The following is a 17,590-nucleotide window of genomic DNA, read 5'->3' as shown; positions in this document are numbered from 1 at the left end:
CCATACATATTGGATAACTCAATGGCCTGACTGCACGTCTTTAAAGTCAATAGGCCTCTCAGAAATATTTTCCTCTTCTCCATCATAAAATGCGTTAAACTGAATAGAAGAATAAACGTCAAACCAAGGTTGACCTGTTGGAGAGTTTAATATGGGCTCACAAATTATAATGTAGCCCATCAACCATTACAAAAATGTTTGTATTCCTACTATCGTAGATTTGAAACAAGAAAATCAAAGAATGTCTGTCGCCGCCAGGCCTTGTGTTGGTGCCACAGGAGAAGACATGTAGTTCCGAAAACAATCGAAAAATATGAGCACATTGGATCTATAGTTGGAGGCTGAAGTGCCATTGGAGAGTGATAGAAATGGATATCAACTCAACATCGAAATGGTTATTTTGCACCCTACACTCCCCCCACACTCAAGTTTAGTTCCTACCAACAATGTGGAACGGAGAATCAGTTTGTATTTGCATCCAATACAAGTTTTTTTAATACTTGCTAAAAACACGCAATTCATTCAAATTAATTTCAACGCAGCCCATATACTGTAGCCTAATTGTTACAAGCTTCTGGCAAGGGTCTTAAGGATGAGTATGGCGAAAAGTAGGTGAAGTTTCTGGTGTCTCCTCTGCCTCACTCTAACCGGTGAGTCCTCAGAATTGTTCTCAATGTAGAGTAAGGTAGCTGCTCGGCAAACAGCCTCATCTTTGTTGGAAATTTTGCCACCTGTGGAGTGGTGGTGGCAGATTGGCAGTTTAATAAAATCCTAATTCTAACTCGCCGTCACACACACACACACACACACACACACTCCATCTCTCTGTGTCTGTCACCTTAAACATTTATTTTAAAAAGATACTTAGGCCCAGCAGGAGGCCGGGCTTGCAGAACACTCTGATAGTGTAATCATTTTTTTTCCATGTTCAAACCAGTTGTAATTTCAAATAAAAAGCATGTGTTGAGGTCTCCTCTTGCATACTGTTCCAAAGCTTTGAAAAGATTGCCATTCCATCTCTTAGGTTTTCTCCTTTTGCCATCTTCCCTTTACTCATCTTACTTTTTAACTTCAGTTTTCTCCTCTCCTTGGATAAGCTCAGGTCACTCAAGCATAGAAGACCCTCATCTTAGGCCAAGAGGAGATGGGAGGCGAGAGGTTGAGGGGGAGGTTGGCATGAGTGTGAGGGTTGAACACAGGTCATGTTTTAAAGAGTAGTCTGGCATGAACTGAGCTGCTGCAAGAGCCTAATTAGTCTAGATTAAGACTGCCATAGCAAACTCATACCGAGAGGTCTTGGTATGGAATGCAAGCACACACGGATTCATGCACATATATCTTAACAAGGACCGTGGCTTTCGTGTCATGCTGTTGTGTCTGGTATCTGAATGGGCTGTTACGTCTCTGCTCTCAGTACTAAGTGGGAGGCGAGCATCAGTCGATGCGGTTACACCGGCCCTGTGAGAATCCCACAGAAGGAAACATTCTTCACAACAGAACACAGACCATCCGCACACCCACGGTTCACTAAACCTTGTCAACAAACATCTGTGCAGACTCCCTGAGATTTTTAAACATTTCTGTCAGTCAGATGCAATGTGTAAAGTAAGTAAAACCAAACCAGTAAATGCTGAAAAGAACATGGAAAAGAACACTATCTGCACTTTTGGTAGAAGGATTTTATTTTTTTAATGTATAACTACGACCCTTCGGATGAGTCAATCGTGTCGATAATTGTTCACATTGTGGTCAACTGAAGTACCTGACTGACAGAAGCAACAGTGATAACACGGTTAAACTAAAACATTTTGGATCAAAAGTTCTGGTATTGACAGTAATTCTGGAAGTTGTCCATTTATTTTTGAGGGGACTTTAACTGAGAAACATTTATGTATTTTCCAACCTTGAACTTCATACCTTCTGTCCATCTTTAAAAACATTAAGGCCGTTTTATGGCCCAGTGTCCCAGATCCTTATGAATATGTATCCATGGTCTCATTTCCATCTGGACTTATAAAGGATGGGCTAACCTTGGCAAGCACACCGACAACCTAATATGTATTTATATGAATACAGAAAGTCAGGATGATGTGTTCTAGCACTGAGTAACCAAGGTCATAACGGATCTGACTTTCTAAACAGCCTAATATACCAGTGAGTTATACGATCCGCTTCCCCATCCATCTCACTGTATAATCAATAGCCATGAGGCCGCTGATGATGAATGGAGTGAAGTAGAAAGTGCATTATACAAACTGGTGTGGTAACTGTGGACTATATATATATATATATATATATATATACATACACACACACACACACACACATACACTACGTGGCCTTGGAGATACTGAGCTCCGTTACAGAATGTGTTAGTAAGAGTAAGAGATCTTTGTCCCACCAACAAAGACACATGGGTGCAAGATAGATGGGAGGGATAAATATATACAGTTGTCATAAATCCTTGGCTCCGACTAAAGCTATTCAAATGAAATAATCCCTGAGCATCAGATGATAAAGTAGAACGTTTCTACTTTCAACTGATCAGGTGTGACATGACGGAGAAGTTAAACATCAAACCACACACAAAGAGATGCACACTGACCGAGACCACAGCATGAGGTGCTCGGCCCTATGACATACATTAGGACTCAGCCTACGCATAAAAATTAAACATGTAAGCCAACCCACAAAACAACATGCCTGCATAAACACACCGAGCATGAATACACCCATAAAATATGGATGCCCACATGCTTCCCACAGAAAATTCACATATTAACATAAAGCATCAATGCGTGCGTTTACATGCGCACAACTATCCTAGTCATGACCGATGTGTCAGTTATGTGTTGCACATGTAAACCTCATATTCTGGATTCAGAAAGCTGGATAGTATTCAGAGACACAACTGCACATTCAGAAAAAAATACTATTAGAATCATGTATACGAATAACCTGGTTTCTTTGGTTTATCCCAAATTACATCAAAACCAGGACATGGTCAATGTAGCCAAACACACATGCGTTAGTGACAGAGTACTAGACGTTGGCTTGCATTGATAAAGGCATTCCTTAGTTAATATGATTTAGAAACCAACAGATGGCTCTTCATTACCTTCACTAAACCACCCCAAAGCAGACGGCCTGTAGTAGCGGTGTAACGATCCATCGATCTGGATAAATATATTGATTTAATAATCAATAATCCAATATCACTGATACAAAGTGAAAACATATAATTTTCAAGATAAACTTATATTTTGAAATTCTCACAGCACGTCTGTTTCACGATTTCCATCCAAAGGCACCCTAAAGCTCACCTTTAACGGTCATTTTATCAAAAGTTATTGATGCGGATATAACCGTGGTTGACTTTGTGACTCCATTAACCTGTAACAGTTTCACATACAAACACACACACATACATACAGAGATGTAAACAAGAGAAAGAAAGAGGTGTAAAAATCATGAGGATTGTTGAAGGAGAAATGGGATGGGAATGTGTTTTACTCACAGAAAAATGAAATGAAAACCATGCAACTCATGAGCTACTCCAGTGAACTTTGCATGTCTTATCTAGCTCAACTGAACCTCACATCTCTCCTGCCAAACATTCTGTGGGCGGTCCAGTGTTTCAGCCATAAAGGCACCACATGAAGCGCAGTGATCAAAGGGAAAGCTCACTAACCAACTAGGTCCGGCTTCTGGCTTCGCTCCAGCACACTCCTATGTCATCAAGACCCCTGATGTTGCTGCGAAAGCTCTAACATAAGTTTATGCGTGTAGTTGAGCGACTCTGTGTGAACATGCATGTGTATAAGATCAAAAGGCATCATAGAAGTCTCATCACTAACCCGAAGGCTAGGAGCATCTACAGAGTGAAGGAAAGCCAGAGCAAGAGCGCAGAGACTTTAGCTTTGGATCACATTTGGTACAATAAGTTAAATATGACAAAGTCAATATGATACCACAGACAATATAATAAATCATACAAACCATTTAAACGCTTTAGCCTGTGTGACCAATGACCAATTGTTATATTTTAGATCTAGTCTGCTTTTGGTTCACACTGGCTTATGAAAAACAAGTCATGATGCAATTCCAGTAAGTGTGCTTGAAGGCTGCGTCTCCTCCATCTTGTGACTGGTCTGGGTTGTGTTCTCCCCACAAACCACATCGGGTTTCACTTGGAAGTAGAATAAGATCCAGACCCATACTGGATTCCACCAGTTGCAAAGCAAAGTGGACAACAACATTGTGCAAACCACACCAAGATTAGACCATGAGTTTGATCATGCACTCACAACATGAAGGCCTAGTAGCCTTTTGTCAACTCCAATACCACTGATTTAAGCCTTGCGGACAAAAAGCCTCCTCTAATGGAAATCAGTTTATTGCTACAGGAACATTTCAGAATATTATTGTTGCACTTTGCTGACATACAACTGATTGCCGAGATTTAAGCCCAAAGCAAAACAGCAGTTAGCCAATCAGGTCTCGTTTTCCTGGAGCCACATGTAAGAAGCACTGCTCTTCAAGTGGCATCTGTCCTCGCCTTGTTGTTCAACTGATAGATGTAGCCCTCTACCAAAGACAAATAGTCATGTGTTGAGCCAATTCAAAGACTCACCCACACTGCAAAGACAGCTCAGAATGCTGTGGTTACAAGGTCAACTGCATAACATCCATTAAATGGCTGTGAAAGCAGGGATTTATTCCAAACAGATAAGAAACACATGCAAGTCATTTTCTGTATTAGAGTTAGAGCCGCAGTGATTGTCTGGCGTTTCATCCTGGCACCCTCCTTCAGAGTGTAGTGCCTGTGGCAGTCTCTACAGCGCCTTGTGCGGTAGGCTTCCTTTAGCCGTCACATACCACAGATTACATAACGCTGCCACTGTGTGGTCCCTCAACTATCTGCTACTGTAGCCATGAGACTGTGAGGGAACCCCTTCCCCCACCCTACACAGCACGTTCACATAGTTCACACACCCTGAACACTCGAAGTCAAACACACCAGCCTTGTATCCACAATACACTGGGAGGCGCAGCCTTGGTTTAACACTCATGGTTTGGCTATAACACACACACAGACACACACACACTTTAGAACAATGCTTGGCTGGCTTAAAGAAATGCCACATGATTAAGTCAACTACATAACAGTGCTTGTCTTTACTATGCTCCCACATGTGATACAAAACAGCAGCTTAGTCAGGACACTGTTAGTGTAGAGCAGACAGCAACATATTTGTAATAGGCTGACTAATGCAAGACATAAACTTGTGTGATCGTGTTGATGCTAGATGTACGAAGGCGTATACCATTGTAGGTAAAAAAAAAAGGATATATATATATATATATATATATATATATATATATATATATATATATATATATATATATATATATATATATATATATATATATATATATATATATATATATATATATATATATATATATATATATATGGTGGCGGCGGAGGAGAGTAATATCCCAAGAACAAAGTGGTACACTCACGAGAAAAAAAAACTATTTCTTGAAACATTATGCAACATCCATTCCCACATATAGCATATTTTAACTCAAAGGGATAATATACAAAATGTTCCTCCTTTCAAAATGATCAACATTGAAATCAACAAAAGACTTTTCAGCAGATAGATGAAATGGCCTGATGTCTCTGCTCATAATAAGCGAAGATGGCAGTGAATGAATTGAAGTTAGTTCTCTCAATCCCACGTTAAAAAGAAAAAAAGAGCCTCAACTCCCACTCGCATCCCTCATAGACCAAAACAGAAAACACACCTATTCAGCTGGGTTATATATTAAAAAAAAAGAAGAAAGTAAGAATGCAACAGCCCACAGTCCCTTTGTGCACACAGTCCAACATTAGGCCTCTCCATCCTTACAGCAGAATTGGCGTCACTGAATACAAACGCTTCAACCAGAACCTGCAGAGATCTGGGATTTAAACCAAAAGTAGTAGTAACCTGAAGCAGCGATGAACAAAGTAGTTTAATACATTTGTTTTTTATTTTGGGGGGATTTTTTTGCCATTTTTTTTTAAAGTGAAGAGTAGACTGATGCCAAAAAATGAGATGAGTCTCTTAGCAGACCAAGGACATTGGGACTGATGGTCAGCAGGCCAACACCACTGCCAAAGAATATCGATATTTTCGTTAAATCAATTAAATCATTTATCAAGCAAAAAGGCCAAACATTTGCTGATTATAAATCGGAGCATTTACTGCTTTTCTGTTTCATACCACTGAAAATTGAATTGGATTTCTAGACTGTTGTTGGGACCAGACAAGTCATTTGAAAACATCAATTTGGTCTTTTGAAAATTAAGAAATTACAAATAGACTAAACAATTAATCAAGCCACATTTGGGATTCAAACTAAAAAACTTTCCACTCAAGATCAATCTCTAATCTATCCATATAATGCCATGCATTCTGTTTTAATCTTTTTTTATATAAAATCAAGGCAGCTGCAAGAGCAGATAATGTATGTATTTCAATTATGCCATGCAGCGTAGGCAGTTAGGATTTCCAGTTACTCGAGTAGATTTGGGAGCAGAGGAGCTCAAACGGGGCACAAAGGTGAAGGCGGCTGCTGGGGAAGTGATGAGACTGGCATAACAAGAAGTGAATATCAAGCAACGCTCATTTCCACATCAAAGGAGAAATGCCTCGTCTTGAACAACCTCTGAAAACTGTGTCCGTCGTTCAGAAACATGTGCTTAATTGTGACTCGCGCTTCACACAAATGGCTTTTATGCGTTTGTGCCTGGGAGTGTAAACACAGAAGATCAGTGTTGAGTAGCTACCCGAAGGCAACCTTGACTCGGCAAAGAGAGTCGGTACTGGCCTTTGGGCTGTACTGATATACTTTAAATTCCTCCTCGTCACCGTGAAGCAACTTTGAACCTGTAGCGATGGAATCAGCTGTTGCCAAAGCAGAGTTTAATACACATTGAAGTGGTGGGATTAAGAAATGCAAGTGATCTTCATAAGCAGTTCTGCTGGCACTGAAATTATTATTGGCTCTAGCGATTCTCCTCATGAATAATATGCATGGCTAATTCAATTAACAAGCAAAAGCTCAGCTAATGTTCAAATAGGGAGAAAAAAACTAAAAGAAATTCAAACCCAAATTTCTGGTAAAAACAATTATTCACTTTCAGCGTGAATCTAATCTATTTAAAAAAGGATTGACCTCGAGCCCAGCAGTAAATTGAGTTAGCGTGTCATTCTGTTGGCAGCGGAACCGTCAACATGCTCATCAGTGTGAACATAAGTGGGAGAATCAAGGGAGACGCGCTGAAATGGGACTTTGGGTCGAAACAGCAAAAACCGTCACACACAGACAAATTAGCCATTTAAACACAAACAAAGAGCAAAGTGAAAAGAAGAGATTTTCAGTTGTCCTCTGACCTGAGATGCAGATGAAGGTCATGTAGTCTCCCTGACCACCAGTGGCCAGGAAGGGGATCTTCTTCTTGGTCCTCCGCTTCACCTGCACAGCAACAAGCATCTTCTCGTCATGGGGTATGAAGACCACCTTGTTGATGGCCGACTTGACACTCATCTCTGACGTAGGCGGGACAGCTGCACAACACTTTAAGTGGAGAGGACGAGTTCCACTCTTCCTGAAGAGGAGAAGAGAACGGCAAATAAAATAGCAGAAATGATGAACCAGCCTAACTACTTACAGTATGTAAAAGTCAGATTTACTCACTTTCCAAAAGTCTCCTGAATTACAATACAATACTAAACAACTCTTTCATCTATCCCTTTCAATGAAATAGTGAAGTGAAAAAGTGTTGAGCGTCTTCTGCGAATTATCCAGAAGAACAAGGACAATGATTTGGAAAGAGATGTAACATTTTTTTATTATTATTTCTCTCCATTATCATCACTGTGATTGGCACAGCTGTTTCAGAGCAGTGACCCTCTGATCTAAGCTGTACTCTCCTTCAGGTTGACATTTGCACTTTGCGCTGCTGTGCAACATGAAGCAAAAAAACAGCAGGGGCGCTTGGAAACACCCACAGTCTGTGCACCCAAGGACAACTGCTTTGCACTTGGATGATTAAAAATAAGGCCCAAAGCCTTGTGTACTTACCCCAAGTCACATGTTGTATGTCTGGAGTAGTGAGACGTTAAAGGCCTGATGTTAAAGGCAAACAGGATTTTTGCAAGGACGGTGCAAATAGAAGAAAGTATTAAAAAAATAAAGAATATTCAATATTTTTTCTTGTTTGTCTTTATACAAGGGTTGATTAAAAAACAAACAGAGAGACGCTGACGAGAGCAGGGAAAATTATTCTGTAAAAAAAAAAAAGTGTAAAACTTCTGTCTTCTGTGTGTTCACATCCTCAGCCCAATCCCTCGCCTCGGGCTCCAAAACAGACACGCACACACAACCAGTCTAAATGTCTACACTCACAGCGCACAGCACGTTGAAGTAATGACAGAGGGAGTTTAAAGGGTTCCAAAAAAGGAGAATTGTTGCGTCTCTCTGTGTTGCAGCCAGTCTCCACGCTCTGTCTCTTTAAATGCTTTGCCAATGTTCTTCTCGGGAGCACCGACCCTCACAGAGATGAAATGACTTTTGGCTGACGGTGTTAAGAGTACTGGTAAGTCTCACTGATACAGAACGGCAATCATGTTTCTATTATTACAAGCCAAAGTCAACGAGGGAATGCGTTTCTTCGTGACTGGGAATATACCACAAGAAGGCACGGCAGTGTGTCAGAAAACTGAGCTTGAATGCAGGATACAGTTATAAAGAAGTGCGTTCAAACACTCTCAAGAGGACGGTGGAGCTTAATCATTTTTCTCAGCCACACACACACACACACACACACACACAAGTTCACTTGAGACGCAAAAGCACTCAAAACCACATACAGCACAGGCCGCCCTGACGAACCCGTCTAATCTGTCAGTTTCATAGTCGATGAAACGCTCTGCTGCGAGCCAAAGCCAAAAGAAAACATGCCTTAATCTAACTGGCTTGCTAATAAATGACAGATGACAAACAAACACTAAGTTGTTTTCTAACAGTGCAGCAAGCTTTCAAGAGTGCTCAGCAGATAAGTAGAAATCAAGTGGGTTCAAAGTTTCATTCATCGAAAGCAAAACTGGCAGAGGTGCAAGGTTTACACGGACAGTAAAGGAAAAGAGAAAAGTGCACAAGCCAACATCTCCGCCCCCAAACGTAGTGGCTGAAAGGCTTCCACTGTTGACTGGTGGTCATTGTTAAAGTAGGGTCACGTCAGGCCACAAGGAACACTTCAAAAAGCAGTGGAACATAAAAGCTTTGGACACAATAGCCGGGCTACAATATAATGCGATCTAATAAATAGCCCTGCAGTGAGCAGTACTTCAATGACGCTTTTATTGTTTCATTTTTGTTGAGTGCGTCAGCTGTGTGGTCATTTGCGAGGCAGCATTTAGTGGCGTTTTCCTACTGAATTGCATTACAGGCAAAGATAATGTGTGTACTTTGGGTCAACAAAAGGAGTTAAATCATCACTTCTCTTGACACAGTCACGCACAAACATGTAACATTACAGGTTTCATAAATGTAGAATATATTGCAAGCTGTATTATACTGAAAGTATATGTTGTGCAGATGTTTAAGTAACTGTACATATGCCCAGATAGACACATGAAAGGCTCACTGCATTAGTTCTACATTTACAAAATGTGTTTTTTGCACTTGTTTCCGTTTTAAGCAGTTTCCAGTCTGATTGAATATCCACTCTTTCTGTCCATCTCTCTTCCTCTCCGCTCTTTCAGCGATGCAAGACTACACAGTAAACAAAAACCCAGGCCAAGATTTTGTGCAAAGTAATTACAGAAGCTAATAAATATGCCTTTGGAATTTAAAAGGTTGTCCAACATCCCAACATTTCAGTTAGAATAAAAAAGGACCTGCACTTTGCAACGAGAACTCGACACCTGTGATGACGAGCGCAGAGCAGTTTTGTAAACGACCCTCTGTCAAAAAGCAGGAAAGCGCTTTCAATCAGAGCCTTTTAGGCGAGCCAGACATAAAACTGTGCTTTGAGCAGTGTGTGCATGTCATACTGAGCTCTGATGAAGACTGCATGACCTGTACTGTGCCAGTCCAATTCCCAGTGAACAAACAGTACAGCACTCAAAAGACTTGGACATAATGTCCTCTGAATATATCAAAATCTGAGGTCTGCTCTGAATGTATCCAGTATCAAAGCTGTCAGGGCTTCGACACTAGTAGCAGAGAGAGACTCATTTGTTTTCGTTTTTCTGATTCTATATTTCCTTGTTGAGGGACAAACCATTCCACAATTGTGAGATTTGTCATGTCATGCATCACCCATCCTACATAATACTGTACACATATAGATGTATTTACATATGCATAGTTACCGCCATAAATGAGCTCACCTCTACCCCTTGGTATCTATCCTTCCCCCCCCCCCCTTCTTAGTTATTGGTACAATGAAAAAAACAACAACAAAAAAACAGTTTAAAAGCCACTCGTCTTGTTGCCGTCTATAACAAAAAGGAGCAAAGCGGAGTTCATCTCTGTAGAAGCCCTAATCTGTAACACATCTCCCTCTTCTTCTCGCTCCTCCAGCTAAGGAGGGATGCCCACATCTCTCCACGAGCTGTCACCAGGCATACCCCCCCCTTCCCTCAGGTGGCCCGCTGAAGCATGACGGGAAGAAGAAGGGATAAGGGAATGGGGGATGAGAGGAAGAAAAACAGAAGGAGGAAGTGGAGGAGGCGGCAGAGAGGAGCCTCCAGGCAGTAAAAATGTAACCAGCTACAATGCATAGCTTATAGTTTGACTTAGAGCAGTCTTATGCGATGCTCACAGATCAGGGCTGAGGAGATGTACTGGAGGGAGCCGAGGAGCTGCTGTGGCAGTAAAAAAAAAAAAAACGTACATATATTTCTTCACGGCTGCTCATCACCCCCGTTTCTAAAGTAGAGCTCCTTTTAAAAACACTTCATTAGCTGTGGCTGTGTATTGCCAAACACACTGTTCCCTTGTCTTGTCCAGTGTGTTAATGTGAAATCTGTCCCGTCAGTGCTCACGGCTCTCCTGGGACCTCATTGCAGTGTGGCCTTTTGAGTTCGCTGCACAGCCACATCTCTGAGCATCAACAAAGTCCTGCTCTCCAGCCTGCGCTGACAAGCCCATGGGAACCTCCCACTGTAGCAGAAGCAGAGGGGGGGGGGGGGGGGAAAGGGGCCCAAAAAAGGCAGGTGGATGACACGGGCATCATCACACGGAGCTCAAGGTGCATCTTTAATCTGTTACTGAGTTGAGTTCAGCACAGCTTTAAAAAATAAATCTTGGGAGGAACCGCCAAGTATATTTAAAGTACATTTAAAATGGTAAATGGCCTTATACAGAACTTTTCTTATCTTTGCAACCACTGAAAGCTCTTTACAACACATGTCAGAATTCACACACATTCATACAGAGTCACAGGCTACCAGCTCATCAGTAGATAAACATTCACACACACGGCATTGGGAGCAATTGGGAGTTCAGTATCTTGCCCACGGACACTTCCAACATGTTGACTGCAGGGGCCGGGGATCGACCCTCCGACTGGTGGACGACCACTCTACCTCCTGAGCCAGAGATACATTAAAAATCAAACACAGGCATAAGGAATATTGAGCTAAACTATGGATGTGGACTTGTGAGAGACTGAAAACTGAAAACCTCCCGTGACGACAGTGACATGTATGTTTTGTATATGTGAAAGCTTGTACCGTCTTTGAGAGGAAGAATTAGTTTGGCACCATGTGAGTGAGAACAGAGTTAGTAGTTTTTGGAACATAAAGGATATCTGGCAAGATAACTCAAACTGATAACATAATAATTCATCGCCTGTATCCTCTTCTCCCACTCACATTTGACTGACTTTGGAAAAGTAGTTTATTTTATCCCACACTGCACTCTCAAAAGATGTCAGAGAGAAACAACGCTTTGCCTCATCTGCAGCTTCTCATGCACATCGTTCATGTTGATCCGTGGCGCCGTACAAAAGGCCTTGATTTTTACAGAAGTCGCCTCCCACGGTGCGCACATCTTCATAAATTACATCTTTAGAGTAATGTCACTTTGACTGAGCGGTATCCAACGTCGCCACATGAACAGATGGTGAACGTTACCTCTCGTGAACTAATTGAGAGATTACAGTGTCTACCCTGCTGTTTTCCTGGTGTCAACGGCAGCCTGTGATGTATTGAAACCTAATTCCTACGTTAGTGCAGCGACTCGCTACAAAGACATAAACTCAGTGTTGACATGCCAAGTAAAAACATTTCAGTCACAGGTCACTTACAAGTAACATGTTGGATGCCAATAACACCAGGAATGATTATGTTTCACAACGACACATTGCAGTTCATGTCGAGGAAAAAAAGACTCCATCTGGCATTTCATAAGACATGAAAGTCAGTGAAAGAGAGCCCATTATCTTTTGCAGGTAGTTGTACAATGTACTACTCTAAAACTGCACTTGAGGAATCAAAACGCACTCTCTTCTTCTGTGGTGGCTCATCTTTGAGGCTGGATTGTGAAATATTATTTTTCTCTGAAATGTACAGAGTGCACAATAGAACAGCAGTTGTATTTCTTTCATATTTTTTGTTACTACGAAGTCAAAAAGAAGCACAAGGGTAGGACATCTTATATAAAAGATGGGTAAGACCTCAGGCCAGATTACTTAGCTGTCCAAGTTTTGAGATCCAAGACCAAATCCTTCCAGATTCAGAACCAACTCAATGTGCATGCCAGTCAGCAAAGCTCATTACCACAGTTCTTCTGCCATCTCAGACTTCCAGAAATCTTTAAATATGATTCACTTAGTCAAATCGTCTGTGCTGTTTCAGTATGTAAAGACAAGAGATTGAAAACCAGTGAAGTACATAGAGCTGACGGAGTGGCAACTTGAATACTAAAAGCAGTATCACCAGGCTTTATACGTCATCTCAGACGCTCCCAACAGAAATGACAAAGCAGTGCTGCAACTCAACCATGTTCTCCAAATTCAGCATCTAGCGCTCCGTTTTCTTTGTTGTCACTCAGCGTCTGAGCTGCTCTCACCTCACGCTTTCTTTTAGCACACTCGGGTGAAAAACTCTGTTTTTCCTTGTTCTGATTTGGAGACAGCAGGGCATCTGGATTCCTCACAACCAAATTCAAATGAAGAGATCGTTTCATGTGTAACACCGAGCCTGAATCGCACAGTTCACTGACAAGGCTTTACATGAGGGAAGGTTGTCAAATTCAAAATCTATAGGAGATTCTAGGTGTGACAGTTTGTGCACAGCAAAGGGATCAAACAGCTTTTACGATAACACACGGGGAAACCCATGTTAGCGCCAATAACTGGCCATTCTGAGTGATGCTACTGTAATTTGTAGGGCCGCTTTATCCTCGAGGGAGAATCACAGCAGTTGTTCTTTGAAATGCTCTCAAGGAGCGGAGCCCTTTCGAGGAGGAGCATGTCTTTAGTTGCGAGTTGCATTTTCTCTTGACAATATGTGTGACAAACAATGTACATCGTATACTTTGGGACATAAAAAGGTAAATGTACACAAGATTAGATACTGCACATCCTGCTAAAAAAAGTCTTCATGATATAAAAATAATGGAAATCATTCATCACAAAAAGGTAGCTCTCCACCAAAGCAGCAGGTTGAACAGCAACACACTCTTACCTCAAAAAAAGGAGAAGTATCGGGAGGACCCGTCCATTTTCCTCAGCTGCTAGTGAAGGTTAAATAGTGCCAGGGCAGCATTAGCTAACCATGAATCAATGAATGACATGTCGGTAGGTAAATAGTAGAAAAGCAAATATAAAGCACTTAACAATAGACGTCTCAAACGCCACTGCAGGGATCATTACAGCAATGACCCATTTGTATTCCAGGGCAATGCCTTGAGGCTTTCATTCACAATACAGAAGTGAATGTATAATTAGTTTACTTAAGGATAAGCTAAAAAAGCAAAAGCACTGTGTCAGTGAACGTAGCCAGAATAATAGATTTGGATTATATACTTAAGAGAAACATTTAGCAAAGCAGACAAAAAACAAAACCAGCCTTGTGTCTAAATTACCTACTTCCTCATTAAAATGTCAGAACCCCCTCAGGGTCTCCAAATCTTATTGTCATTTTGTCAGACTGACAGGCTGGTTTTTGTTCCACATTTCATTACATGATCTACTCTAAAAAAAATGTCTCCTTTTGTCTCCGTGTCTGCCTTCACGGATATCTATCCTCTTTGGCAGTAGAACAAGCTGAGGTGGTGGACACACAGGGAGGGAGCCAGCTCGACAGTTTACATTATGCCGACTGTAATTGGACACTGAAGTATGGGGAAGGGCATAATCTTATCTTTTATGGTATGCCATAGCAAATTAAGACCTGAACTCTTGCTTGGGAAGAAGCCATATTTGAAGGTAATTGGGTGAGTCAACGTCATTAGGCGGCACAAGGGTAGGATTAGGAGCCTCACAGCTAATCTGAACTAAACTTCCCTATAGCTCCCACAGAGATACAGCAGTGGAGACATGTGGTAATTGGTCTTTAGAAATAAAAGCATTCTGTCTTTGGATTTGGATTTAGCAAAGAGCAAACCCAAGCATGTTTCGAAATAAAACAAGACAAAATGTGTTCAAATCAAATTCAACACAGGATTTCACATTTAGTCACTGAAGATTTCAAGGCATGTTTCTCCAAGGACCCTTAAAAACACACCAACCCATCCAGGCAAAACAAGGATGTTTCCCGAAAAGAAGACATTTTGGAAACACAAGCGTTTCACCTAAAAACATTGAGTTGTAATTTGCACCCCCTAGGTGGAGCAGCAGCTTACTCTGCATATGTCTGGGGTAGTTCTGCTTTAGAGCACAAGAACACCAAACATTCACAGCACCAAAAAGACATATTCAATGTTGCTACACTAACAGAAAAGCAACCGGCAATGATGATCCAAATAATTTATTCGACATTTAATGTTGATCAATATATTATTGATTAACCGAGTGTCATCTCCAGCATCAGGGATGATTAAGTCTTTAAAACGTCAGTCCATGTGGTTCATTTGCATCATCACAAAGCACCACCATCAGATTTATTTAGAGCCATTAAAACATGACTATCTAGTTTTGATCATGTGAATATTGTGATCTTATGACAGAAGCGTCTCTTATTGCCTTATGAGCAAACAGACCGATGGCACAGAAGCACAGTCTACAATCATAATACTCTGCTATTCAAGGTGGACTACACCCACATTCACTTGTCTGGGCTGACAGGAATTTCACTAGAATAGTAACACTTCCAAGTTATGTATAAATGGGGGCCAACGCACCGTCACTACAGCCGTTTATAAATACAGCTCCTGAACAGGCAGGCGCGCGCTTCACCTCCGTGAACACCATAAAAACACATATTAAATTGAATTATCCTAATTGTTCAAAGCAAAAAAGGTAATGACACGTCATCACAAGTTTGCAGAAGAAACGTTTAACAACGCTTTAGTTCATAATATGGGGGGGGGGGGCACACACACTATATAGGCTAAGTTAGTTTCCATGGTACAACACAAGCACAAACAATTAATGAGCCAAAGCGCGCGCGCACTTGTTCTGAAGCCAACCGTAAAGTGTTTCAAAGGTAGTGTTGACGCAGTATGAAAATGACAATAGTTAAATCAATAACAACAGTTTCTACATTAAGTAAAGTTTTTCCAACACGGAGAACTATTAATGTGTAGATTTGAATTGTCTAAAACAGAAGTACAGTGTGGAGTTAGCGTTACTTACCGATGTGTTACAGCGGTGATTTGTCCACGTGCGGTCCTCAAATCCTTCGGTTAATTTCTCCAGCTGCTGTCACAGTTCACACAATTTACGCAGCCTCTTCCTTTTCGTTGACTGTCTCCTCAGACTAAACGGTAACCTTTCGTGTTTAACATCGCGTCGACTTCACTTCTGCGACAGTTGTTGGTTTGTAAAAGCGGCGGGAGGAGAGTTTGTTTTCCTTGCTGCTGTTTCTGCGCAGAGACTGTCTGACTGAGTGACTGCGGCTGTGTGCGTGTGTGTGTGGTGTGTGTGTGTGTGGATGGGAAACCAGTAGCAGGTTCCCATACACACACACATTCCCTCCCCGCCAATCACGTACAGTGTCACACTATCACGTAGCAAAGCATTTCACAGAGCCATGTTTTGGGAGTCTCTTTGAAGTGCGAAGAGACCCAAGCTCGACAATATGTTATCAATGGAGGCTTCGGGTGGATAATTGTGGGCTGTAGTAAAGTTTCTAAAACATTTTTACCACAATTTTCCATCTGTGACGTTTTACTAGCAGCCTGGTTAGGGATTTTAGAATCAAAACTCAAACAAAGAGACTCCTTTCCAGAGGATTTAAGCTATTTTCTTAATGAAAAATAGCAGATGACATTAACAAGGACAACATATAAACATCACATAAAATAACATTACCACTGAGTGAGTCACATGATAAGAATATGAGTTGAATACTGATAACTGATATTAACAATGACAAGTGTCTAGGAATTGTAGCTATGGTAGCAAAAATAGATTTTGTGTTTTTTTATTACAGAGGCTGACTCAAACCTTTAATATCTTTAATTATGGTGGACATCAATGAACATGTTCAGTAGCTACCACCATGAACTCACAACAAAAACACTTTAAAGTCCTTAAGGGGATATTATAGAATGAAATTGGTGAAAAGTAACAATAGCCTATTATATGGTTTGTATTAACTTGTCTCTGTGAATCAAACCTTAAATAGCTTCCCACAGTATGGCTGAATTAACAATAACTAGGACATTCCCAGGCTCACTATATAAAAAACAAAAGTAGCTTAACCATTATTTGAACTACTTGTTTGAACAGTAGGCTACACTGCCTGATGAGGTTACTGGCCATAAAACAGTGACTTTAAGTCCTTATAAGGATATAGTGCAATAGGACAATAAAGGCAATATGTTGTAGTTGTAATCACGCTGTCTCTGTGACTCAAACCTTAACATATCTGATTACAGTAGGCTTTCCAAACTATGAGTGGGAAGAGTACTGGGGCCTTTCCCCAAGGTCACCATAAAAAATGTAACGTTGTAACTTCTTTTGAATTGTTTAGACAGGCCTACACAAGCTGAACTTTTTCCTATTCCTATATGTGTGGGAGGTGTCAAACGTTCAAGACTGATCCTAAACTGCCAGCAGCGGTTTAGTACCATCTTTTGTTTCTCCAGCCATGCCAACAGAAATGTGTTCCCTGGGAATTCACACACACACATGGAGGCACTGGGACTGCGTGTCGTCCGTCTAATGTTTTGCTTGGCTGGTTGCGAGTCAATCCAATTTCCTCTCTTTTAATTCCTCTCCTGGTAGATATGTTTTTTGTTTTTTTTTATAAGCTATGTCTTCATTTTTTTAACAGACTTGGACAATACTGCCTCATCTGAGATTGTTCAAGTTTTATGTGCTTCTGTTTCTTTGCCTCTGGGTCTCTGCAGCTGA

The 17,590-nt window shown here is 41.1% G+C and overlaps 1 protein-coding gene across 1 annotated transcript in view; it reads right to left on the bottom strand.

Annotated features, from left to right (window-relative positions):
* Positions 1–16,156, bottom strand: part of stxbp6 (syntaxin binding protein 6 (amisyn)) — a 51,918-nt gene extending 35,762 nt beyond the window's left edge. The window contains exons 1-2 of the mRNA XM_029461302.1: positions 15,866–16,156; positions 7,449–7,663 (exon numbers count right to left, since the gene is read on the bottom strand). Of these exons, the coding sequence (XP_029317162.1) occupies positions 7,449–7,602 (154 nt within the window). The 5' untranslated portion in view covers positions 7,603–7,663; positions 15,866–16,156. The remainder of the gene's footprint in view (positions 1–7,448; positions 7,664–15,865) is intronic.
* Positions 16,157–17,590: the final 1,434 nt, after the last annotated feature.

This window comes from Cottoperca gobio, chromosome 22 (assembly GCF_900634415.1).
Source record: "Cottoperca gobio chromosome 22, fCotGob3.1, whole genome shotgun sequence".
Classification (NCBI taxonomy): Eukaryota; Metazoa; Chordata; class Actinopteri; order Perciformes; family Bovichtidae; genus Cottoperca; species Cottoperca gobio.
Note: the sequence above shows the minus strand (reverse complement) of the source record. Positions and strands in the feature narration are given on the sequence as shown.